The 26,446-nt window shown below is 42.1% G+C and overlaps 1 protein-coding gene across 1 annotated transcript in view; it reads left to right on the top strand.

Moving 5' to 3' along the window:
• Window positions 1-23,049, top strand: part of SPAG1 (sperm associated antigen 1) — a 65,392-nt gene extending 42,343 nt beyond the window's left edge. Inside the window, exons 13-19 of the mRNA XM_028110327.2 lie at window positions 3,046-3,198; window positions 7,249-7,415; window positions 9,941-10,073; window positions 11,898-12,024; window positions 19,878-20,042; window positions 21,609-21,980; window positions 22,085-23,049. Coding sequence (XP_027966128.1) covers window positions 3,046-3,198; window positions 7,249-7,415; window positions 9,941-10,073; window positions 11,898-12,024; window positions 19,878-20,042; window positions 21,609-21,980; window positions 22,085-22,216 — 1,249 coding nt within the window. The 3' untranslated portion in view covers window positions 22,217-23,049. The remainder of the gene's footprint in view (window positions 1-3,045; window positions 3,199-7,248; window positions 7,416-9,940; window positions 10,074-11,897; window positions 12,025-19,877; window positions 20,043-21,608; window positions 21,981-22,084) is intronic.
• The last annotated feature ends 3,397 nt before the right edge of the window (window positions 23,050-26,446 follow it).

The raw sequence follows: 26,446 nt of genomic DNA, 5'->3' as shown, positions 1-26,446 counted from the left end.
CAACTAAGCCGCCGAGGTGCCCCTCAAACTGCTTTTAATGCCAGAAAACTTGATATGCTTTTGTAAACATGTTGAAATAAATGTATTTAAATCTGTATGAACTAGGAATCATTTAGTAGCAGAAATAGGACTATTGTCACCTCAAGAAGATTACATACATTTTAATGGAAGCCTATGTTTTAGTTTTTCACTTGCTTGTCTCTGCTCTTTGCAGAGTTGTTTTAGTGTGCCCATGAGCCCTTACTCTGAGGCAAGTGGTAGCAGGAGTCAAACTGAAAAAAAACTCAATCGGGGCAAACTTTAAGGGAGAGGGGAACCCATGAATTAGCTTTCGTAGATTGACCTATGAGAATAACTTAATGCAGTTTGGGGGAAAAGTGTTTAATTTTACACATCTGAACTCCTGGGGCCTCCTCTGAAACACCTCCTCTGAGGTGTGTCCCAGGGGTGTGCTGAGAGGATCACGGTTGGGAGTATAAGGGGAATTTGAGGAGCTCAGGGGGCTCTGGGCCTTGTCCCTCTCTGGACCACAGCATCTCCATGTTTCTATTTTAGGCTTCGAGATGAACCATGAAACAGGGCAGAAGTTTAAAACCATTATCCTAGAAATTGCTTTATGTTCTCAGAATTGTTTACCAGCTTAAAAAAAAAATCCTCTTCCTAGCTGCCAGAGAACCTTTTTGGGTTATCTAAACTACCCCAAAAGAATCTTTCGGTGACTTTCCATTGAGGATATTTTGACAGACTCACTAAAAATGAACACTGCCTGGTAATTTTCTGCTTTTGCTCCTCTTTGCTTCCCTCTGACAGGCTTCGAATTATAAGACTGTAGGGTCTTAACTGTATTAACTTGAATGGTTAAACCTTTGTGAGCTCTGGCTTAAAAAGTTCTCTCTGTTTTTATGAATGAATGCCCCTTTTTTTTTCTTAGTGGAATTTCCTTTATAAGCTCATATTCACTTTCAGGATTGTGGTTAAAGAGAAAAAACCTTGCATTTACTGGGCTGGGAGGGCTAAAAATTAAATGCATCATCTTGCTCAGTGTTATATTCCACGCCTACCTGGGCTCTGTCTTGAGTGGCTGAAAAGCACCTTGGGCATTGGAAGTCTGTGGTGACCTGGGGTAGTTGTGTGAGTATCGTACATGTTTGTCTTCTGGGTTCATGTTGTTAAATCCCCTAAGCATGAAACTAAGCTAGATTTAAGGCAGTGGTAATGATGCTCAGAGATCTGTTTTCTAGTGTTTAAGTAGGAGTTTTTACTTGATCTTAGTTTTATTTTTAAAGTAACTTTTATTGGTTATAAAAATAATACATGTGTGTTAGAGAAAAAAACGTAAAGCCCAGTACAGTACAGTGGAGATCATTAAAATAACCCCCACTGATAACACCTGTGCAGAATGAACTTGGTTAGATTATAGAGCACTGAAGCTCGTTCGTGACAGCCTGTATGGTGCAGAGCCCGGGAGCACACCCCCCTTTGCGGTGGAGTGTCTGTACAGTGTGGAGAATTGTGAATGACTCCAACGAAGTTCCCTTATTGATAGTGCTTTTGGATGTGTGAGGGAGGCAGAGCGTAGGTTCGCTTGTGGGGGCTGGGGTGTTTGCTGAGTGCCTCCTGCGGGCCAGGCGCTGATCTCAGCCGTGGGGACAGTCACTGCCCTGGCTTTCCTGAAGCTGAAATTCAGAACTGCCCTATGGGCAGATCAGGCTCAGTTCCCCTCCGCCTCCTCACCTGCAGCATGAACGGACGACTGTTGACCTTGCCGGCTTGGGCAGTGCGAGGAGGGAGTCTGCAGTGGCTCGCACTTGGCAGGTGCTCTGTCAGCATCCCCTTGCCAGATCACTGTAGACGGGGATAGACAGCAGATCCCCAAGACTGTTGGAGAACAAGTAAAGCAGCCCTCACTCGTGCTTTCCCTGAAGGAAGTTAAACATGTGCTTTGAATACCGCGTGTAGCAGAAGAGTGAACCCGAGGAGCAGACCTGCCATCCCTGGTGTGGACAGCCCAGGGCAGCAGACACTCCCTGGTGGGGTGTGTAGAAGGTAGGCTCTTGCTAGGATTTCTGCTCGCCGTGCTTTACAGTTTCAGTTAAGTTCGTTAAAACGAAGAGTGTGATAATTTTCGTTCATAATTACAATCTCTGGATTGTGTGCTTTATTTCAGAATGTCATGAAGTCCGTTGTGTAGCGAAGTAGCCTTAAACAGTTACTTAAAACAAAACCAAGGAACATAACCTTGAAATACATCTCTAGTGATGTTGGAAATACTTCGTAGCCTTAACAAATGCAAGATGAAAATTCATGACTTAACAAGAAATCATCATACACTTACTTCCTTGATTTCCCCCTGGTCTATTTTTGAAGCCCTTTGCCAGCAAGTAAATCATAATAAACTGACCTTTAGGGAGCTGATTTTCAAAATGTAATGCAAATTTTTGTGGTTCTGTTGCTGAGGTGCCTTATTAAACACAAGTGCGAATGAAAATTTTCCTCTTAATCCATTAGTAGATAACAAGAATCTGTTGAAAGCCTACCTTGTATTTGGTGCCATGGTGGGCTCTGTCGGGGCAGAGGTGGGGAGGGTTTGGGGTATTGGAGAGGGTGGGGCACACTGCCCACTGCCAGGGAGCTCAGTCTCAGCGGGGGAAAGTAAATGCTAACGTGCTTTGCTACTGGTTTAAAATAAAGGAAGTAGGGGCACGTGGGTGGCTCAGTTGGTGCATCCGACTCTTGATTTCAGCTCAGGGCATGATCTCAGGGTTATGAGACGGAGCCCCTATGGCGGGCTCCACACTGGGAGTGGAGCCTGCTTAGGATTTTCTCTCTCCCTCCCCCGCCACCCAAAGTATATAAAATAAAGGAAGTAACCGCAAGTTTGATTGTTCTTCTACTCTGAGTTTGCCTTTCCTAGTATATTCCTAGGTCCTTCGTATGAAATACTAGATATGTTTGTGTTTGAAAGTCCAGTACTACAGTGTATATTCAGTTAGTATTAAGTTAAAACTTTTCAAAACAAATGACATGTAATATTTTTGTCTTCAGGGCTCTGGAACTTCATCCATTCTCAGTCAAACCTCTTCTTCGTCGAGCAATGGCCTATGAAACTTTAGAGCAGTATCAGAAAGCTTATGTGGATTATAAAATAGTGTTGCAAATAGACTGCAGAATCCAGCTAGCAAATGACAGCATTAACAGGTAAGCCAGCCTGAGGCGGTGCCTGAGGTCTAGTTATTTTCTACTGGAATTACGTGTTTTTCTTCCTGTTCTCCAAGAATGGTGTCAGAGTGTAGACATGTCCTTGGTTACTTACTTTGCATGCATGATTTTCACTCCCATCAAAACCAAAGTGTTCTCTCTCTCTCTCTAACTTAATTTCTAACTGTCCTATAATCCATTTTGAGTTGTCCTCTAACACCTTTATATTTGTTTCCTGGTCCATTAATTACTGTTCAGTAAATTTTTTTTTCTTAAGCTCAGTGTATAGATCTTCTTTGCTGTTCTGAACGCACAGAACTTAATTTTAGTATTTGTAAATATCTGTGGCGTTAGGAAGGTGTTTCCAGTGATGTTGTAAATCACTAGTAATTCTAGCACAAGATCCAAAAATGTAGTGAAAACTGCCATATCGAATCTTCTTCTCCTACAGGGTTTGCACATGTTCAATGCACCACATCTGTCAGTGGAAGCATAACTGTTGTTTCTCAGGAAAGTAGATGTCTTCATGAGCCTCCTAGATTTTGTGTTATATGCCCTTTAAATAGACAACTCATCTAGGATGAGTATTAATTTATCATGGTGAAATAGCAAAGAATTTGGATCTAATTTATATTATGACCTATTTAGCCCCTGAGTGAGCATGGGAAGGTAAGAATTTCCAGACTTCATAAATTGCTTTCAGGTGAAATTAAAAAATTGCAAGTTGGATAATATTTCTAGTTATGTATACTATTTTCTGATCCCATTTGTCCAGAGTATACCTTCTTATGTGCGTTACACTGTTCCCTGTGTTGGTCTGGCGTACCCTGCCCTGCTCCCCCCACAAAAAGACAAAAAGCAGAAAAATAACATAATCTCTGTATTTAAGCAAACCAGAATATAGCCAGGGGGAAAAACATAAGACAGATTATCCCCAACGGTGAAAATATGTTAGTAAGGTGGGGAAATCACAGAGAGGCCAGGCCCCCTTCGTCTGTGCAGGCTGCAGTTGTTGGAGAGCAAGCGCCTGACGTGGTCTTTGAAGAGCACTGATAGGAGGCGACCTTGAGCAAAATTGTGCAAGATGAGAATGGCATGTTTTAGATTAATTCATTTTATAAAATCATGCCTTACCTCCACACATGGTCCCACCGCACTTTGGAGAAGACCGTTGGAAAGATCTGTGTGTAGAGCCACCAGTCATTTCCTGGAGTGTCCCCTCTGGTCATGTGGAACTTGTCTGATCCTGGCCTAACTGGAAGAAAGGGATATGCATTGGTAATTGGACCTGGGGCCAGATCAAGCCTTGGGCATTCACAGCCTCCTTGATCTTGAGCTTGATCTTGAGCTTGGGCAGCATCACCTGGGAGGTCTCAACCATTTGCCCTGTGGCACAGCTGCCTTGCTGAAATGTCATCTGCTGCCTCCTCATATGTGCCTGGAGGCTCTTTTCCCATTTTTTCCCGGTTAATTCCTTGCTGTCCTTTAGGAGAGGACCTCCTTCCTCTAGGAAATGACTTTCCCTGATAGACCCACCTCCATCCCACCATACATGTACTTTAGGTGCCCTTCCCAGTTCCCCCAGAACACCGTGCCCTCTATTATTACCCAGCTTCCATATCGTTTGTAAATTCTCTGTCCCTTTTTGTAAAATTATTTTTCTCTCATTCTACTGAAAGTTCCTTGAGGTCAGGAATTGGGTTTTATCCGTCTGTGTAGTTGAAGTACCTCTTACAGCAGATACACTCAGTAAGATGTGTTGAATGAATTCATTCTCCAACAGAGAGAGCACAGTTCACTCCTGTGGTCGGCTTTTAGTTTGCCCATCCTCTGTCCCCAGTCATCTCCAACGTAGTTGGGCAAGTAGGATCTTCTCCCAGAGCTCGGCTTCCTGTGAGACAAAGCAGGAAGACAGCCGAATTAGCCGACAGAGAGGAAGGGCCTGTTGGAAGGTGTTGGAGGAAAGCGGGTTCATAGTGATGGGCCCGGAAGGTCTGACAGGAAAAATAGTTACCTGAGAGGCTGTGATTACTCCTCTTTCTGAACCTTGTGCACTATATATATATATTTTGAAAAAATTGAAGTAAAATTCATGGAACATAAGATTGTGTTTTAGAGTATGCAATTGAGTGGCCTTTAGTACATGCACACTTGTACAACCCACCACCTCTCTCTAGTTCCAGAACACTCATCATCCCCAAAGGAAACCCTGTCCCTATTAAGCAGCCACGCATTCTCCCTTCTCTCAGCCCCTGGCAACCACTCATTCGCTTTCTGTCTTGTTGGTTTATCTGGATGGTCCCTGTAAATGGAATCCTAGAGTATGTGCCTTTTGTGTTTGGCTTCTTTCACCTAGTGTGATGTTTTTAAGGTTCATGTTGTAGAATATGTGAGTGCTTCCTTTCTTTTTATAGCTGAATAACATTCCATTGTATGGGCATAGTACGTCTTGTTTATCCATTCATCAGGTGATGGACACTGGGGTTGTCTCCATCTTTGGGCTATTGGGAATAGTCTGCTGTGGGCATTCGTGTGCAAGTGTTTGCACACCTGTTTTCACTTTCTCTTGGAGTATACCTAGGAGTGGAATCGCTGGGTCATGGGGGAATTCTATGTTTAGCTTTTTGAGGATTGTGTTATCCATTTTATATGTATTCATGAAGGTTCGTTTATACAGATTGACTTTTAAGATTCATTCACTTTTTAATCGAACATTTCTTAGTGATACTTTATAAGAAGATGAGGAGGCTTTGTCTGGGTGGCCATATATATTTTTCTGTGAAATATCCATTTTTTAAATTTCACTGTTCCTTTTCACGAATCCCATATTTATGTTTGCTTTTCCATGTGAACAACAGCAGCTTTTTTTTTCATTTATTTAAACCTCTGTGCTTATATTTTGTTTCTGTCTTCCATTAACCATGTTCCTCTTTTCCTCTCCAGGAATCTTATATGTTAAATTTCCCTGCATTTACTTATTTACTCCCTGGCAACACATCATCTCTTTTCAGCTGCTGCTTCCTTCCTCTCTGCTGGTAATACAAGTTTTGCTTGAAAATTCTCTTTTCTAAAGCTTTTTTTTCCTTCTGTAGTTGTGGGTGGCCTTACATTATTTTTTAAAGTTATTTTCTTTACACTAAGATGTCTGATACTTGGTTTGCATAACCAAAGATCACTATTGAAATTTCGGTTTCAGAAACTGTAAGAAAAAGTATGTGGATTGTGTTTGTCTCTGCATAAATAGAAAATTATTCACACAAAAAGTACTGTTGAGTTAGCTAACTTGAATGCATTCTACTACTTACCTGTAAATCTTCTCATCTTGGGACACACCTTTTTAAAACCAGTTTCATTTCAAAGACATAGTTCAGTTTTGTTTTTAAACGTAAATATATTTTGTATGTTTAAAATGATGACAGATGTGATAAGTGATAATGGGGATGTTAATCTGAACTTTGTGATGGCCATTAGTAAACATCAATAGTATAAGGGCCCGCCTCTTAGACTCCGGTACCCTGTCCTTTCATCTTTATGCATATGAAAATACAGTAAGTGAGTAACTTTAAAGACAAAAAAAAAAGGCAAGGTAAGAGTATCTTAGCCATATGTAAATGCTTTAAGGAAAAACAATATTACACATGATAGCTTGCCCTCATCAGTTTTAGTAGCTTGTCTTGTACACCTCTTTTTGGTGTACAGTTTGGGCATAGAAATTCTAAGGTGTTTTTGATTATTCTCAAGAGTAACGCGTTATCAATTTAGTAATTATATTAAATGTTATGTGGGACATTTCTTCTAGGCCTCCTAAATTTTACCTTTATATTTCGCTTTTTATTGCATATACATTGAAAAAATTTTTAGACCTTCATTTTTTCTTTTGATACAGAAAGGATCTAAAGTTAACATAGTTTTGGGCAACTTTTAAAAGTCCTTTTAAAAACCGTTTATGGGGACAGCAGATAGCTCAAGACTGTGTTTTCTATAGAGAAGTGTTGTAATCTTACTGTTGATTTGGGCTTCAGTGATATAAAAAACTCATTTTCTTTTTAGAATAACAAGAATTTTAATGAATCTGGATGGACCAAGCTGGAGGGAGAAGTTGTCACCCATTCCTGCTGTGCCCACTTCTGCGCATTTGCGAGCTTGGCAGCCTGTGGCGGAGACGCCCCCCAACCAAGGGGGAGGTTCCTGCAGCCGGCCCCTGCCCGGCATCACAGGTGGGAGAAGCCTACACGCCCTTCTTTTCAAGGGTACCTTGAGCTGCGTGTCTGTTTTCACAGGGAAGCAGAAGGTCAAGGGCATGAACTCAGGCATCAGACCCAGGTTTAAGACCCTGTTCGCCCTCTTTCTAACTAGAGTCTTAAGAAGTTGCTTCCCACATCCAGTGTCCTAGTGTGTATGAAAGGGGGGAATATGAATAACTGTCTTGTGGCGTTGTTCCCAGGAATAAATGGAGATAGGCGTACAAAATACTTAATAAAGGTTTAGCTAGCATTATTATTCATAAGAAAAAGAAGTATAGCATGTAGTTCTCTCTTAACACCTGCACGTTGCAGGGCTTAAAGTAATAAGATCAGTGTGTTTGAAATAATAGAACAAAGTAAAACGCTACAACGTAAATATCTAGCAGGTATTTCTTTCTGCCTTATATCATAGTTATTAACATATCTGCATTCCCATAGTACCGACCTCATTACTTTGTGCAGAGTGTTTAATAAATGGGACTTCACTCTTGCTTTTTGACAAAAGCAACTTGAGGCCCCATTTCTCCTGCCTGCTTAGGACCTCCATGTGTGTCCCTGGTGGTTGAGCCTCATCCTGTAGACACCCTGAGATTCCTGAGTTGTGATGTGGCTTCTGTTAGACCCTCATCCTCTTCATTGACTAGAAGGGAGATGCAGGGAACATCTACTAAGACTTGGAAAATCTTGGAGATCTCTGGTTTCTAGAGTTGGCTGTCATCGGAGTCTCGCACATAGCATTTGCTCAGTGAAGGGTGGTGGTTTATTAACAAAGGGCATGTACTAACTGTACTGTGGATCTGTGTCAGCTCATGAGGAGCATAAGGATAATCAGCTCTACATATCTATGTGATTATTAGAGTAGATACCAAAGGTTTAAAAACAATGGGGGAAGAAAAGCTTAAGGAAAGTTTTTCAGCAAATTGGGCAGGGAGGAATCCCTGTAATATTCTGTTTTAGGTCTTACATATAGCAGGATGTATGGGGAGTGTCATTTGGCCCCATTGTGTGGTCTTTTGAAACATGAAACATTAGAAATAAATTTTAATTTCAGGATTTTTATTTTATATCAAGTTACTCCATTAGGTAGACTTATTACATAGATTCAAAACTTCAGGTTTTCATACTTATGTGTGATAGAAAACTTTGGTTGCAAGTACAGAAAATCTACTAACTTAAACCGTAAGGAATATTTTGGTTCATGTAACTGAAAGCTCATCAGGGCTCAGATGCTGACTGAAAATAATAGAACTGTAGTGGTTTTAGGCTTCCTGGGTGCAGGTATCAATGTCCAAAGAGAGAGAGACACCATTGCTTTGGGTAGCATTAATTTAAAAATGAGAAAATATGTTACCCTGAAAGCCCTAGCTTTTTTATCCCGTTACTTTCTTGACTCACATTTTATTGGTACTTATTCTAGTGGGTCATGTGCCCATTCCTGAGCCAGTCCCTATGATGAGGACATGCCATGCCCCGATTGGCTTAGCTAAGCCTGTGTTCCTGATCAGTGGGGTCAGCTTCCTCTGAACGCCCGGGTTGAGTAGGAGAGGAGCGATAGCTGAGTGGACATCAGGGCACCCTGAGGAAGGGGAAATGGATCCTAAGCAGAGTTGGCCATGATCACTGCACAGGTAATGGTAATAGTTGGGACTCTCTCACTGCAGATAACAGAAAATCCAGCCTTTTATGGCTTAAGTGAAAAAGGTTGTTTATTGGCTCCTATCATGGAAACGTCCACAGGTAGAGTAGCTGCAGGGATGGCTAGATTCAGGACTCATAGATTTCTTCTTCAGCTGTCTATCTTGGCCTCTTTCTTGCTCTTTTCACCCCATCTAGAGAAATACAGACTCTCCCCTTGTATCACCAGATGGCTGAATAGCTCCTCTCTTCCTCCTCATATTCCACGAGAAAGAGCAAGCATTACCAGAAGCTGCCATAAAAAATCTTGTTGTAGCTTATTGGCTCTCATAGGCCTATCCCTGATGAGTTAGATTATTGTCGCCAAGGAAGTATGGTGTGCTGATAGTAACACAAAAATTACTCCAAAAGGTTGGGCTAGGGTAGGGCTTGCTTTACCTAAACCGCAGGACAGAGAGCGGGGGGGGGGGTGGGTTTTCCAAGGAAATGGGGTACTGGACAAATGTCCACCTCAGGCTTGAACAGGTTTGTGCATTTTTCTTGAAATAGTTACTAAACCAAACACTGTAGATGTTCGTATCTCCAGTAGAGAAGACATACCAGTGTGGATAAAATGATGTCATTATTTATGTTTTATTTTCTAATTTGAAAAAAATGTCATAATTGTGTAATTTTTACTTACAGCCAATTTGTCTTTTTAATTTGTATACAAAGTTTTGTTCCACTTTGACTTTAGCTCTGCATGGTGTGTGGTCAGGTTAATTTGCAATAGAATATCTGCTTACAGATGTACTGAAGATTTTGTAGAGGTGCTTATATGAATCCTTCCTTTTTTTTTCCCCCCCTTGGGGGGTGTCCCATAGATGAAAAAATGTTTAAAACCCTTAAAGAAGAAGGAAATCAATGTGTAAAGGACAAAAACTATAAAGATGCCCTTAGTAAATACAGTGAATGCTTAAAGATTAACAACAAGGAATGTGCCATTTATACAAACAGGCAAGTTCTTTGTAACTTTACGTATTTCTTATGTTAATTTTTTTTTTTTTTGGATTAAAAAGTATAGGCAGATTAATTGCCAAAGTTTTTTCTCCAGCATATTGTCCTAAGTGTTTTTCAAAGAGGCGGGGGCCATAGGCGTTCCAGAGAGACTGACAGCATGCGGTGCGGCGGGCTGGGGGTCCCCGCGGGCTGCCCTTGCCCCCCGTTCCTGCCGCCCAGCTCCCTGTGCCCAACTAGGCCCGCGCGTGGTTGGCCCTATAGGAGCAAGACTCACCTGTCTTTCCGACGCGTTTCCTAAGTGTCCTTTCTCTCTTGAAGTCCTGAGGGAGGGTACCAGCATCCTTCAGTGTGTAGCAGGAATGGGCAGGTTGTTCTGGAAAGCTGCTGAGAGGCAGTCTTTACCACAATGATGGTAAAAGATCGCTATCTAGACTCCAGTGATGTGGGGATTTTCAGGACTAGGTAGAGTCTGGGGTGACAAAGAAGAGTGAGGATAGTTCCTAAAGAGCAGGGACTCCCAGCACACGTTTTCTTAGCTATTTCAGATGAGTTCTTTTTACTCGGACCTCTCACTGCTTTGTTTTTGTGCATGTTTTCCTCTGTTGGCAACCATTTTGTCAAAAACGTTGTCACTAACTCCACCAGCTAGTGTTCTCCCCTTCTGCTCAGCCTCTGCAGTCTGGGGTATGGGCGGCCGCTCATTTGGGCCTGAAACCGCCTCGCCCTTTGCTGTCAGTACCGGCGGCTCACCCGGCACATCTCTTCTCCTCCCTCCACAGGCCTTCCTTCCCCTGACCTTCTCGGGGTTCTGAAGGCGCAGATCCCTTTTTCACCCTGCATGCTCTCTGGGCCAGTCCATCTTCTCCCCAGTCCCCCTACCACCTTTCCGGTGTGCCCACTGCCTGCTGCCCTGTCCATCTCCCTCTGGGCTCCAGACCCGAGCACTCCACTCCTGTCTGCACTCCTGACTGACGCCTCCCTCTCCCGGGCTGTCTGCAAACTGGGATGTCCTCCTTCCAAATTCCTCTTTGGCGGGAGTCTTTCTCTCCGACCTCACTGTCACCCCTGTCCTGGGCCACCACCGGCTCCTCCTAGATGTTTGCAGCACCCTCCATACTACCTTGCAAGTCTTGTTCCCTCTTGTCTCCTTCTCCAAGGTTATAGCTCGAACCATCTTTCTAAAACCTGGTAAACATGTTAGCCCTATTTGAGAACGCATTGGTGGACCTCCACAAAGCTCAGGAGAAAGCTCAGCCTCCTTGCCATGATTTACGGGACCCTTCACCATCTGGCCTGTCCTCCCTTTTAGCTCATCCCTGTACCCAGCCATATGACGCTTTTCTTAGCCCATCAAGAGCACTGTGCACTCGCTCGCTCTCTGTCTCTCTCTCTCACTGTGAGACTCTGCTCTTGCTGGGCCCCTGGCCACCACTCCCCTCCTACATCTTAACTCTCGGCCCAGTGCCTTTGCACTGGATAATTCCCACCTCATGGTCTGGGCTTCAACTTAAATGTAACTTCTTCCGGGAAGTCTTCCCTGACTACTCCTGCCCTTGCCTCAGCCCCACCAGATTCCGTGATATTCTCAGCTGTGTGCTCCCAGAGAAAGCATCCTGTTTAGATTTTACTGTGTTTGCTTGTTTTAATTGTCTTTCTCTTCCACTAGACTGTAGCCTCCTTGAGGGTCCCAGACTGTATTTTGTTTGCAGTTGTATCCCCAATGCCATGATTACATGCATTGCAAGAAAAAGCTGTGATTGGAGATACGTTGTCTTCGCTGTTGATAATACATCGTTACTTTCATACTTAACGTTACACCAGAGCTCTCTGTTACTTGAAGCTGTGCCAGTTTGAAGAGGCAAAGCAGGACTGTGATCGTGCACTTCAGATCGATAACGGGAATGTGAAAGCGTGCTATAGACGAGCTCTGGCTCATAAGGGACTCAAGGTGAGGAAATCTTCATTTTTTTTTAATAGAATTGTTTTATTCATTTGAGACAGAGAGAGCAGGAGCAGTGGGGAGAGGCAGAGGAAGAGGGAGAAGCAGACTCCCCGCTGAGCAGGGAGTCTGATGCGGGGCTCGATCCCAGGACCTGGAGATCATGACCCGAGCTGAAGGCAGACACTCAACCATCTGAGCCACCCAGGTGCCCTGGAAATCTTCATTTTAATATGTAAATTGCAGCTCTGAAAACAGCATGTGGTTTTTATGAACATAAATCCTGGGATCATGGAAAGGGAGTGAGATTATCCTGGGATTTAATCCTGCTTCTGTGCCAACCAGTCCTGACACCTGGGAATGGGCCTCAGATTTCCCCTACCTTTTATGTGGAGCTAGATAATTTCTAAGATTCCTTCCAGCTCAAAGATTAGGATTTATTTCCTGATTTTCTAGGAATTTTATTAGTTAATCATAGGTCCACTTTAAGGGACAGGAAGGTTTGCTACTGAATCACTGAAGGCAACCAGTGGTGCCACTGGATTCCTCCACCAAACGATTGGGGTTGTCTGGGGGGTGGGAGGAAGGCCTCGGAACGGAAGATTGACTCACCCAGGGGAAGTTGGTAGAGACACATCAGAGATTGGGAAGCGGATGGTGATTTGGGCTTTAAACTGGCTGGTTGGTTATCAGCGTGAGACTGCGGAGTGATGTTCTTCTCTAAGAAAATCACACCGTTATTTTCAAAGTATAATTTACACTTTTCTTTAGGCTGAGTCTTCTGCGTGGAAATACTTTAATGTTCATTTTTGTAGAAAGTAACATCACAAGGACAAATTAGAACATACTGGGCTGTGGCATTTCTTGAAATTGTATTTCTTAAAAACCAATTTGTTTTAGGGCCTAATACAATGAAATTCACACATTGTAAGCCTACAGGTCATTGACTTTCTTTAAGTTGAGATATAATTGACATATAACATTATATTAGTTCCGGGTGTATGGCATAATGATTCGATTTGCAAAATGATCACCACAATAAGTCTAGTTAGCAGCCCATCAGCACAGATCATTACCATTTTTTTTTCCTGTAATGGGAACTTTTAAAGATCTACTCTTGTAGCAACTTTCAAATACACGGTACAGTGTTAAGGCGGTCCATTATATGTATGCCCATGACTTACTTTTAACTGGAGGTTTGTACCTTTTGACCCATGTCACCCACTCCCCACTCCCCACCTTGCCTCTGACAACCACCAATTAGTTTTTATATCTGTGAATTCAGTTTTTTGTTTGTTTTTTTCTAGATTTCACGTACAAGTGAAGTCGTATGGTAATTGCCTTTCTCTATTTGCCTTATTTCACTTAGCATATGTCCTTGGGATCCATCCATGTTGTTGGCAGATGGCAGGGATTTCCTTTTGTTTGACTGAATAGTACTCCCATTGTGTAGCTATATCACCTTTTCTCTATCCGTTCATTCAGTGGTGGACACTTAGGTTGTTTCCACGTCTTGGCTGTTGTAAATATTACTGCAGTAAACATGGGGGTGCAGGTATCTTTTAGATTTAGTGTTCTCATTTCCTTCAGATAAATACCCAGAGGTGGGATTGCTGGATCACCTGGTAGTTCTAGTTTTAGTTTTTTTAAGGAGCCTCCGTGCTGCTTTCTGTAATAACTGCACCAGTGTCCATTCCCACCGCCGGCACATAAGGGGTCCCCTGTCTCCACATCCTCGCCAACACCTGTTGTTTCCTGTGGTGTTGATTCTAGCCATTCTGACAGGTGTGCGATGATACCTCATTGTGGCTTTGATTTGCATTTCCCCGATGATGAGTGACGTTGAGCATCTTTTCATGTGTCTGTTGCCCATCTGTAGGTCTTCTCTGGAGAACTGTCTGTTCCGTTCCTCTGCTCTTTTATTAACCGGATTCTTTTTTTGATACTGAGTTGTAGGAGTTGCTTATGTATTTTGGATATTAACCACTTCTTAGATACGTGATTTGCAAATATTTTCTCCTACTTGGTAGTTTTTCATTTTGTTTCCTTCACTGTGCAGAAGCTTTTTAGTTTGGTGTAGTCCCAGTTGTTTATTGTTGATTTTGTTACCTTTGCTTTTCGTGTCAAATCCAAAACCCAAGACCAGTGTCAAGGAGCTTTACTGGCTATGTTTTCTTCTAGGAGTTTTATGGTTTCAAGTCTTATGTTCAAATTTAATCCATTTTGTGTTGATATTTGTGTATAGTGTAAGATAGTGGTCCAGTTTTCCCAGCACCGTTTATTGAAGACTGTCCTTTCCCCAGTGAGAATTCTTGGCTCCTTTGTCGTAAATTAGTTGGCCATATATGCATGGGCTTATTTCTGGGCTCTCCATTCTGATTTATTGATCTCTGTGTCTGTTCTTATGCCAGTACTGTACTGTTTTGATTACTGGAGTTTTGTAATATAGTTTAAAATCAGGAATTGTGATGCCCCCAGCTTTGTTCCTTTTCAAGATTGCTTTGGCTATTTGGGGTGTTACCAGGTCCATATAAGTTTTAGGATTGCTTGTTTTATTTCTGTGAAAAATGCCATTGGAATTTTAAATAGGTATTGCATTGAATCTGTAGATTGCTTCGAGTAGTGTAAACATTTTAACAATATTAATTTTTTCCACCCATGAGCACAAACTGTCTTCCCATTTATTTCTGTCTTCAGTTTCTTTCATCAGTGTCTTATACTTTTCACTATACTATGTACAAATCTTTCACCTTCTTGGTTAAGTTTATTCCTAGATATTTTATTCCTTTTGATGCAATTGTAAGTAGAATTGTTTTCTTATTTTAGTTGTTGATTTTTGAATAATGTATATCCCCATGTAGCCACCACTCCAATCAAGGTAAATAACATTCCCATCTCTCCAGAAAGTTCCCTATACCCATTCCCCTCCTTCCACACCCACCCCCAGGCAGCCATTCATCTCGTTTCTATCATTAGAATTAGATTAGTTTTGCTTCTTTTCGGCAGTAACATAAGTATAATCATATAGAATGTACTGTATTCTTTGGCTTTTTTTTTTTTTTTTTTTGCTCAGCAGAGCATCTGAGAGTCATCCATATTGTGTGAATATCAGGAATTGTTTCTTTTTATTACTGAGTTTTATTACTGAATATACTACAACTTTTTTTTTTTTTTTAACATATTCACCAGTTAATTACATTTAGATGTTTCCCTTCTGGGGTTGTTAAGAATAAAACTGTTACGATTATTCCTTGCCACATTTTTTATGAACTTGTACATGAACTGGTACAGCGAGAGACCAGGTGCAGATGGGAATGGGGATGGAGAGAGATGGTCAGATTATGAAGGGCCTGGGAGGCCTTGCTCTGGTGGATAGGCTTGATCCTGAAGGTGGTGGGATTCCCCTAAGGGTCAGGGGGGGCATGATGGATCAGATTTGGCAGCAGCGTCAAAGCTGGATCACCGGGGGCCCAGCGTGGAGTAGGGAGATTGGTTAGAAGCTGCCAAAGTAAGAAGCAGTTGCCTGAAGGAAGGTAACGAATAGCAGAGGGAAGAGAGAAGGTCTCTTAGTTTGCCGGGACTTCCATAACAAAGTACCACACGTTGTGGCTTAAAGAGAAATGTATTTTCTTAACGGTTCTTAGAGTTCTTAATCTTGAGATTAAGCTGGCAGCCGGGATGGCTCGCTCTGAGGGCTGTGAGGGAAGGATGTGCTCTAGGCCCCTCTCCTTGGCTTGTGGATAGCTGTGTTCTCTCTGTACACGTCTGTCTGCCAGTTCCCTCTTTTTATAAGGACACCAGTCCCACTGGATTGGGGCCCAACCTAATGACCTGATGTTAACTTGGTTACCTTTTTAGAGAACCTATCTCCAAATACGGTCACATTCTGAAGTGCTGTGGTTAAAATTCCTCCCAACAGAGGAATTTTCAGGGGGACACAGTTTAGCCCATAGCAGAAAGTGAGAGGTTAATTCCAGGGCGTTTGAAGGTAAACATCCTGAGCAGTAACGTGTAGGGGGGAAGGAGCAGGGGGGGTACCTCCCAGCTTCCTGGCTTGGGGATTGAGTGGTGCAGTATGATGATGGAGGGTATTCGGGAGGAGGGAGAGTTTTGATTGGGGAGAGGGATAGTTCAGTTTGACCTTATTGAGTTTGAGATAATTCTTTAGGTTCCATGCCCATCACTGACAGGGCAATATCTAAAAATATATTCTATAAAACCTGGGTTTTTTGGGAGAGGGCAGTTACGTTTCTGCCTAGTGTAGCAAATGAGTCCAAGCTGTGTGCATTGAGGGCTCAGGCTTTTGTGTTTCTAGATCCTGGATCCACAGAGGTTGTGGTTGAGCTGCACGCATGCAGCTGCTGTGGCAGGATCCCGAGGCCAGTGGGGCCGTGCCGTGCCTGCCCCCCATCTCCCGCCCAGTGTGTTATCAAGGATATTGTGAAGGACGCAGATCGAGAGCCAGGCGAAGAGGTACATCGGGCCACGGCCACAAGGGTCCTGAGCACAGCAGCTTCTGTCGACACGGTGCTGGCGTGCACCACCTCCCTGCATGTGGGTGCATCTGCCGCCGACCCGGAAGCCCCCCATGTGACCTGGCCCGCTCCCCCCCCCCCCCCCCCCGCTCCTTCTGTTAGTGACACACCCATCCATAAACCTCACGTAAAGATTTCTTAGCTGGTGTGTAGCACCATGAGGTAAGAGAGGCTTCTTCAAAATTTACTCGGCTTTTTCTGAGTTTAATGGATTCGGGCACATGAGGGTAGGTGTGCCTGACAACTCATGAGTTTACGTATGTCCAGACTCTAAAAGCACGTTTACCTCATACTGGCTGCCTCATACTTTGAACCTGTTTTCCTCACATAAAGGCAGAAGGTGTACCTAATGAAAGACTTTTTATACTTCTTTGGAATGAATTCTAGAAATTGTATTACGCAGAAAGAGAATCCCAAATTTGAGTAATCCTATCCCACTAGGTTATGAGGCTGGCAGTTTGTGTTTCTGGTTTGAGTTCTTGTAGCTTCCATTTATATATCCTATAATTTTGAGTTATGTGCCAAGCAAATTTAATTTCACGATCTTCAAAGGCGACAGCTGCTTTTATCAAATGCATCAGAACTCACGCCCGGATCCACTTCCTTAGTGTGTCTGTAACGAGAATTAGCACAGAGGCTTGCAGTGAGCAGGTGCCCTACCTGTAGTTAGCAGCTGAGTACTCTGCTTTCTTAGATCTTTTGTTTTCTAGATGCCTTTTAACTTTGTGTGTGCGCGCGCGCGCCAGTTTTGAAAATTAAAAGCTTTCACTCAGAATTTATCTTTTCTTGCAAGTTTTTATTTAAATTCCGGTTAACCTACAGCGCAGTACTAGTTTTGGGTATAGAATTCAGTGATTCAGCACTTCCATGCAACCCCCGGTGCTCATCTCAAGTGTCTTCCTCAGTCCCCATCACCTCCTTAACCCCCCCCACCTCCCCTCTGGTAACCAGTTCTCTATAGTTAAGAGCCTGTTTCTTGGTCCGCCTCTCCTTCCCCCCGCCCCCCCGTGTTCAATTGTTTTGTTAAGTTTCACATGTGAGTTAAATCCTGTGGTATTTTGTTTTAGAACTTCTCTTATTGAGTGCCATGTATGCGCTAGACTGTGGATCATAGTGGTGACGAGCCCATGGTGTTGCTTTAGGGAATGTGCAGCCCATTAATTGGGGATGCTGTAAGGCCAAAAATATCAAACAGTCATATAATTGTTACCACATTTTAAGTACATCTATTAATACTGTGATTATACTTTTTTAAGGCCCTAATGCAGTAATTAGCAACTTTTAATGTCCTCCTTTTTGCCGGAGCCACACTTTTCTCTGTGTAGGCCCTGCTCTTCCCTCCACTGCATGCCTGTTTCCCTTCAGGGCTTGTGTTCCCTGACAAGGGTATCAAAAGGAGACTCATTCCCCCTCGTTAGTATCCAGAGAAAACCTTGGCTTTCTTAATTGCATTAGTGATAGTCCGTACTTTATTCATTCGTTTACTTTTTAAAGATTGTTTCCCTTCCTAAGACAGAAGCTTCCATAGGGGCCAGGGCTACCTGACCATTCTTGGGATCTGGCAGACGGGCTCCTCCCTCTTCCTGTGCTCTTGTTCTCTCTCTACATTTGCTTGCCCCTGTTGTAACTCTTTATCAAAGTATTATTTCATGTTTTCTTAGGTCTCCTCCAACCAGACAGATCGCTCTTTAGCCACAGATTCTATTTTTTTTAAGATTTTATTTATTTGACACAGAGAGAGACAGCGAGAGAGGGAACACAAGCAGGGGGAGTGGGAGAGGGAGGAGCAGGCTTCCCGCTGAGCAGGGAGCCCGATGCGGGGCTCCATCCCAGGACCCTGGGACCATGACCTGAGCTGAAGGCAGACGCTTAACGACTGAGCCACCCAGGCGCCCCTAGGCACAGATTTTTCTTAAATACAATACAAAACAAAAAACATATTGTTTCCAGTGGTGTGGGACTTCTTCCATTTCCAAGGCCATAGCTCACAATCTGTTTTCAGGCTTCTCACTGGGATTCCGCAACTGTGTTCTCATTTGCTTGGTGGGCATTGCTGCCTTGATCGTCCCAAGGATTCTCTCGATGCCTCAGTTTCCTTATCTTTAAAATGCGGACAGCAGTTAGTATGTATAGGGCTATTGGGAGTAAACTAATACTTTGAAAATGCAGAGAGAATGGTTAAGAGTTAGCAGTTAATTACTACCTCAACTTGTTCTGCTGCCCCATTCCTTGCCTCTCAGTATGGTTCCCAGCAGGAACACTTCGGATGGAAATACAGTGTCACTTGTTTTTCTGTAGCAGGTTTCTACTATGGTTTGTAAATAATTTACCTTTTTTACTGAATGAGAGCAGATTTACGTTAATCTCTTTAAACAGGTCACTTTTGCTCTAGTGTCCTGCTGGGTGGAGGGGGAGGGCTGTGGCCCCCCAGCGAGCCCCCCAGGAACGTCCCATAACCACGAGCCTGTCTAACCCGGGCCTCAGCCTCCAGCGCATGAGCTTATTGGCAGGTCATGAATACTTGGGGAGGTTACACATCATTGGAATTCTTTGCCTCCTTACAGAATTAATTTTGGTTTAATGAAAACATTGGTCTAGTCTGTAGTTCTAGAATGGCCTGTCACATCAGACTGTGATTTTGTGGTATCTTGTCTCTACCACCAGATTCTTTGCTGTGTTTTGTTAAGCTTAGATTCCTTTTCTTTTCCCTCACCCCCCCCCCCATGTATTGTTTGACTCTATGGAAGAATAAATGTTGCTGCCAGCCTGTTTGAACAGCGTACCACTTTGAAGGGTTTTATGGTGCAAGATATTATCTGACAAGTGACATTGGATAGCCCTTTACATAGGTTTAAAGTATTCCTTATTAATTCATTTATACTTGATACAGCCTTGGTGAAAACCAGAGTAGAGAAGCTTTTGTTATCCTTAAAGATGAGAAAACTGAAATTCAAAGATTAAGTAGGATTTTGTTCCAGTTTCATAATTAGTAGGTGCTAACATGAGGATGGTGGTTCTTCCATTCACTCACTCAGCAGACAACAAATGCCTGCTGTATACCAGGGACTGTGAAGGTTGTGGTGACCCCGAATTGAACTTGAGTCTTCCAACTCCAGATTCCATGCCTTTTCTTCTCTGGTGGGTGTTCTGTGTTATGGGTGTTAATATTTTAGTTCAAGACTACTGTATGGGCCTGACGTTATCATCAAGGTACTAAAGGGAGCCCCTGTACACGTTCTGTGCTACTCAAGCTTATTCTCACTCCCACTTGAGCTAATCTGTGCCCTTTTATTTATGAAAATTATTTTCTCTGCTTTCTACTTTCAGGATTATCAGAAAAGTTTGAACGATCTCAATAAAGTTCTCCTACTAGATTCAAGTATTGTTGAGGCAAAGATGGAACTGGAAGAGGTAACCAGATTCCTTAACATTAAGGACAACACAACATTATTCAACAAGGAAAAGGAGAGAAGGAAAATTGAGATTCAAGAGGTATTTCATTATCTTTGAAGGTACTCTTTGGGGGATTTTATATTGGATTCTAAAGTCAGATTCAGGGGCGCCTGGGTGGCTCAGTCGTTCAACGTCTGCCTTCGGCTCAGGTCATGGTCCCAGGGTCCTGGAATGGAGCCCCGCATCTGGCTCCCTCCTTGGCAGGAGGCCTGCTTCTCCCTCTCCCACTCCCCCTGCTTGTGTTCCCTCTCTGTCTTTCTCTGTCAGATAAATAAAATCTTTATTTAATGTTTTTAAGTCAGATTCTTATGAGTTCTACAAAAATGTTTTAAATTTTTTATTTTAATCTCCAGTGAAGAAATTTTAACCAGTTACAGAGACAAAACTTTTCCTTTGCCATAATTAGCCATTGTATTTCCCAGCTTGGGGTCCATGGAGGGTATTGGGATTCTGCATTACTGCAATTCCTCCTTTCTCTGCATTCCACCCCTCCCCCCTCCCCACCTGCCTACAGTTTGCATTGTTTCCACCCCAGATTGCTCTGGGGGCCTGTGGTCATTGAACTTTGCTTCAGGGTAGACCTGGAGAATCCTGATAGGACTGATTCAAATTTCAGTGGCCTTGCCATACCCCATAGAGATTTTTTAGATCGATTTAGGCCTTTTTAGCACTCTGAAACAAGACTGGCCTCATCAGAGATCTTGGACTAGTCCTGAATCAAACTCAGTGTCTTGTGCTCCAGCTTTTTGCTTTGCCTTCGGTGAAGAATGTCAGCTCATGGGGCACCTGGGTTACTTAGTGAGTTGAGTCTTGACTCTTGATTTCAGCTCAGGTCATGATCTCATGGTTGTGAGATTAAGCCCTGCTTTGGGCTTCTGAGCTGATGTGGAGTCCTGGAGCCTGCTTAGGATTCTCTCCCTCCCGCTGCTTCTCACGCATCCCCCCCCCCAATGTGTGCGCGCACCCATACAAGCTCTCGTAAAAAAAAAAAGTTGGCTCCTGAATTCTTGTGTATTCATAAATGGTGATATTTATCACCTTATATTTCCATTATAGAGTAAAAGCCAAAAAGTGAGAAAACCAGAAGTATTTTTCCTCTAAGGAGGGAAGAAAAAAATGTTCATGTCTCTGTTAAATGTAAGAGAAAGTTTTTTCTTTTTCTTTCTAAAGATTTTATTTATTTGATGACAGAGACACACAGCGAGAGAGGGAACACAAGCAGGGGGAGTGGGAGAGGGAGAAGCAGGCTTCCCGCGGAGCAGGGAGCCAGCCCAGTGCAGTGTGGGGCTTGATCCCAGGACTCTGGGATCATGACCTGAGCCGAAGGCAGACGCTTAACCGACTGAGCCACCCAGGTGCCCTGAGATAAAGTTGTTATATAGGTCATCTTTCATGGAAAACTATAAAAAATTTTAATACTTTCATGAATGGATATTTAAAACTTCTTCCTAAAAAGAATAGATTTTACTATTATAAATTACACACTTAGAATTTGACTAAAATATAGCCGCCTAGTGTTTTCCAGTTCCTTCCCATTTTAATAAATGTAGCTTGGGATGTGTGCAGTGGCTGTTACGTCACAGTATCATTTTTTCCCTCATGAAGGTGAGCGAAGGCCAGGAAGAAGAGCCTGGAAGGACCTCGGAGGAGCTCTCCACTGACTGCCGTGCCTCCGAGAACGGAGACACAACCAGTAGTGGGCCACCAGAATACTCTGAAAAACTACCCATCACCAAGCCTAACAATGCCTATGAGTTTGGTCAGGTTATAAATGCTTTCAGTATGCGGAACGATAAACAAGCCTGTGCACACCTTTTAACCATCACAGAACCGAAAGATTTGCCAATGTTGTTGAGTAACAAACTTGAAGGGGATACATTCCTCCTCCTCATTCAGTCTCTGAAAAATAATCTTGGTAAAGATCCCTCATTGGTGTATCAGCATCTTTTATATCTGAGTAAAGTAGAAAGGTTCATGGTAAGTGGAAAAATAAGAGATTGATTTTCTTCCAGGGTTTCTGTAACTTTAAAATGTTCATGTTTTTCTTAATTAAGCTAATACAGTTTTTCTCTTTATTCCAGATGATGTTGACACTAATTAGCAAGGGCCAGAAGAAGCAAATTGAACAGCTCTTTGATGACCTCTCAGACACACCAAACAAACATTTTACTTTAGAAGATGTACAGGCCCTAAAAAGGAAGTATGAGCTTTAAGGCAAGACTATGGTTAGATTTCTTCCATGCATGTATGAGTTCCAGTAATGCTAGTGGGATGGTATTGTAAGAGAGTTGCACAGATAAAACCTGGTTTAGAAAAGATCCTTTGGTCTGTACTATATTTTACTTATTTTTATACATAGAACATGTATATTCTACAATATTCTTATTAGTTGTAAATATTTTCTTACGTACCAAGAGCTAACATCTTTATATTTAATAAGTATATTTGGAACTTGTTTAAAGTACATTTTAATTTATGTTCTACATCTTTTTTTAATTACTCGTTAAAAATTTGAGTTAAATTACATTTCTTTGGGCTATGAAGGATTCCTCTAAAGTTTGATAGAAATGTATTTCTTTAAAAATCATTAACAATGATTATCACCTTTATTTCCTGCTATGATATAAATCAATCCCCTTTTATTACTACTTGTGGATTACAGTCTGCTTGGGTGAAATGCAACACTTAAGTCTTCTAATATGAAATGATTATTAAATTGTGATTAATTCAAGAGCTATAAGAGGAACTTATTTTTTCTTACATGGAAACATTAAAAAAAGGGCAAAAATTTTTACTTTTTACTAGATTTTAAAAAGCTCCTGTCCCGTATATATTGCTTATGTAAATAACAAAACCACCACTGTATAAAAGCAAACTAAGCCTGTGTTTTGTCACCTCCACATTTTCCCCAATGTTTCTTTAAATGTCCCTTTTCCTCCTTTAAGCATAACCATATTTATTCCCTTAATGGAAAGTGAAGAAATCTTATCATATTGAAAGCTCCTTTGTTAATTGGGTCAAAGTAAAAGTATTTCTTACAATAAAACATTCAGGTCTGTATCAGTGTACTGTCATTTATTCCTGTAGTTGTTAGAGTCCATTCTCTTTTTCTGGAGCATTCTTTAGGTATCACTTTTATTATTTCCATATTCATTAATCTTTTAGAATTACAGAATTTTAAAAATCATTGTGGGTAAATGATACCTTTCAAACTCTGACATTTTTAAACTGTTCTTTGTTCATTAATGAAAATCTGACTCGAGTCTTCAAGCAAACAAAAGTTTTCTCCTTTTGAATGTTAGTGAACTTCAGAGACATTACAAGGAAACCTCTTTTGTTGACAGTTACATACCCAGCACCTGGCTGCCTGGGGCTAAGCCGTCTGGCAGTGGCGGGCCTCTCCAGAGAAGGTGGAAAGCAGTGAGTGCCCAGCTATGCCAGTTATGTGGGTCATGGCTGGAGAAATCCATTTGTCTCCAGCAGCAGCCTGGGTACTGAAGTGGGACCTGCATGACTGTGAGGGCGAGGGAAGAGAGGTGAAGGAAGCAGTTAAGAATATCAAAGAGCAGGGCGCCTGGGTGGCTCAGTCGGTTAGGCGACTGCCTTCGGCTCAGGTCATGATCCTGGAGTCCCCGGGATCGAGTCCCGCATCGGGCTCCCTGCTCAGCGGGGAGTCTGCTGCTCCCTCTGACCTTCCTTCTCATGCTCGCTCTACCATTCTCACTCTCTCAATACATAAAAATCTTTCTTTAAAAAGGGCATTAAAAGAATGCAGTTCCTGCTGACTGCTTCAAGCGGTCTGCCCATATACCTCGAGAGTATCCCACTCAAGATTGTTCCACTGGGTCCACAGCATCCCCAAACCCCAAGTGCTAAACGCACACCAGCTCCCACTATGTGGCTGGATCCCTGTGCGTGCTCGTGTTGGGGCAGTGAGAACAGGTCCGGTGATCAGAGTGTTCTCAGAAAAATGGACCAGGGTCCCTGGGCAAGGGAGAAATCACCAACTGGAGCTGTGGAGCTATAGCACCACCTTCTGGAAAACAGGTTTCCAGCAGGCAGCCTGGTGAGTTACAAGACAAGACGTAGAGGTTTAAGAATTCTGCCACTAGAGGGAGCAGGAAGAGGAGCAGCTTTGCCCATTCAAAAGTCGAGGAAACCTGATGTAGCAACACCGGTGAGCAGCACTCCATCGAAGGCCAACCAGTAAAGGCTCAGGACGTGTCTGCTACTTGAAATGTGAAAACAGCAATGGAAAAACACAAATGTGAAAATCAACTATTTCACTGCCAAAAGATCTCAATAATTCAACAATTGAGCTCAAAGACACAGAATATTGCAATCTAGCTGATAAAAGAATTCAGAATAACTGTTTTGAAGAACACAACTAGCTACAAGAAAACTCAATACAATGGTATTAGGAAGGAAAATACATAACTTTTTTTTTTTCTTAAGATTTTAGCGTGCATGAGCAGGGTTCGGGGAGCAGAGGGCAAAGGGAAGCAGACTCCTCACTGATGGTGGAGCCCGAGGCAGGGCTTGATCCCAGGACCCTGAGATCATGACCTGAGTTGAAACCAAGAGATGCTCAACCAACTAAGCCACTCAGGTGTCCCGAACAAAAGAAAAATTTATCAGATGAAAAACATAACCAAATTCTGGAGTTGAATTCAGTGAACAAGACTACAATAGCCTTTGTAGTAGAATAGGGCAGATGAAAGAATAAATGACTTAGAGGATAGGACTTTTGAAATAATCCACAATCCAGAAGACAAGAGGGAGAAGGGGGCAGAAAGTTTATTTTAAAAATAATTGAAAGCTCCCCTAAATCTGGGGAAAGACTTGGACATCCAAATTCACAAAGTTCATAGATCACCCTGACATGTTACAAGGAAACTACCAAAAATCAGAGAATCCTAAAGGCAGCCAGGGGTAAAAAGAGTGTAACTTACAAAGGAACGCCCATTAGGCTATCAGATTTCTCAGCAAAAAAAGGCCCCATAGGCCAGGAGAGACTGTGGAATGACATATTCAAAGTGTCAAAAAATAAAAACTGCCAACCAGAGTTATAAAGACTTGCCCAACAGACAAAAGCTGTGGGAATTTATCACCACTAGGTCTGCCTTGCAAGAAATGCTGAAAGTTCTTCAAGCTGAATTAAAAGATGCTAATCAGTGACATGAAAACATCTTTACACTGGTAAGGGTGAAAAATACTCAAATTTAGAAAACTCTAATTCTATAATAGGATAGTATATTAGCCACTTAACTATACAGTATAAAGATTAAAGAGTATTAAAAATAACTTGCTACTGTAATTTGCTAGCTACACAATATAAAAAGATGAATTGTGATAAAAAATATAGGAGTAAAAGTGTAGAGCCTTTAATAGGCAAGTGAAGATCAGTTGCTATCAGCATAAAATGGACTGTTCCATGTATGAAATGTTTTAGGTAAGCCTCATGTTAATCACAAAGCAAAAATCTAGATTGACAAAAGATTAAAAAAAGGAAACATATACATGGGGTATACCCACCATGGAAAATCACAGAGGTGAAACAGAAACAAGAAGGAAAGAAGAATCAGTAAGATGGCAGTTGTAAATCCCTACATATCAATAATTACTCTAAATGTAAATTGAATTCACCAATCAAAAGGCACAAAGTGGCTGGATAAAAAAAAAAAGTAAGACCCAACTATATGCTTCACACAAGAGACTCACTTCAGCTTTAAGAACACACACAGGCTCAAAGTAAAAGGATGGAAGAAGAAATGACATGCAAATGAAAACCAGAAGAGCAGGGATAGCCATACTGAACATTAGACAAAACAAACTTTAAGCCAAAAATGGTAACAAGAGACAAAGAAGATTATATAATGATAAAAGTCATTATATCTGAACTGACCTTCAGATATAATGAAGATCAGTAAGTACAGCAAGAGGATAGAACAATCATAAATATGTATGCATTCAACACTGGAGCACTAAGGAAGCAAATGCTAACAAACCTGGAGAAATAAGACCATAGAATAATAGCAGAGGACTTTAATACTTACAGCAGTGGGTAAGTCATCCAGACAGAAAATCAATAAGGAAATGTTGGAATTGAACCATACTTTGAACCAAATGGACCTAACTGACATATAGAACATTCCATCCAATACCAACAATATATTATTCCCAAGTACACAAGGAACATTCTGCAGGATAGATTATATGAAAGGACACAAAACAAGTCTTAGCAAATTTAGAAGACTGAAATCATACCAACCATCTTTTCTGACCACAATGGTATGAAACTACAAATCAACAAAAGGAAAGCTGGAAAATCCGTATGTGGAAATTCAACAACACTTGTGAACCAATGGGTCAAAGAAGAAATTACAAGGGAAATAAAATTTATCAAATGAAAATGGAAACATACCAAACCTATGCAAAAGCAG

Source organism: Eumetopias jubatus, unplaced genomic scaffold (genome assembly GCF_037043125.1).
Source record: "Eumetopias jubatus isolate StellerSeaLion01/CBP00866 unplaced genomic scaffold, mEumJub1_p1.0 scaffold_4, whole genome shotgun sequence".
In the NCBI taxonomy this organism is placed as follows: domain Eukaryota; kingdom Metazoa; phylum Chordata; class Mammalia; order Carnivora; family Otariidae; genus Eumetopias; species Eumetopias jubatus.
This window is presented reverse-complemented; position numbering and strand designations above follow the sequence as displayed.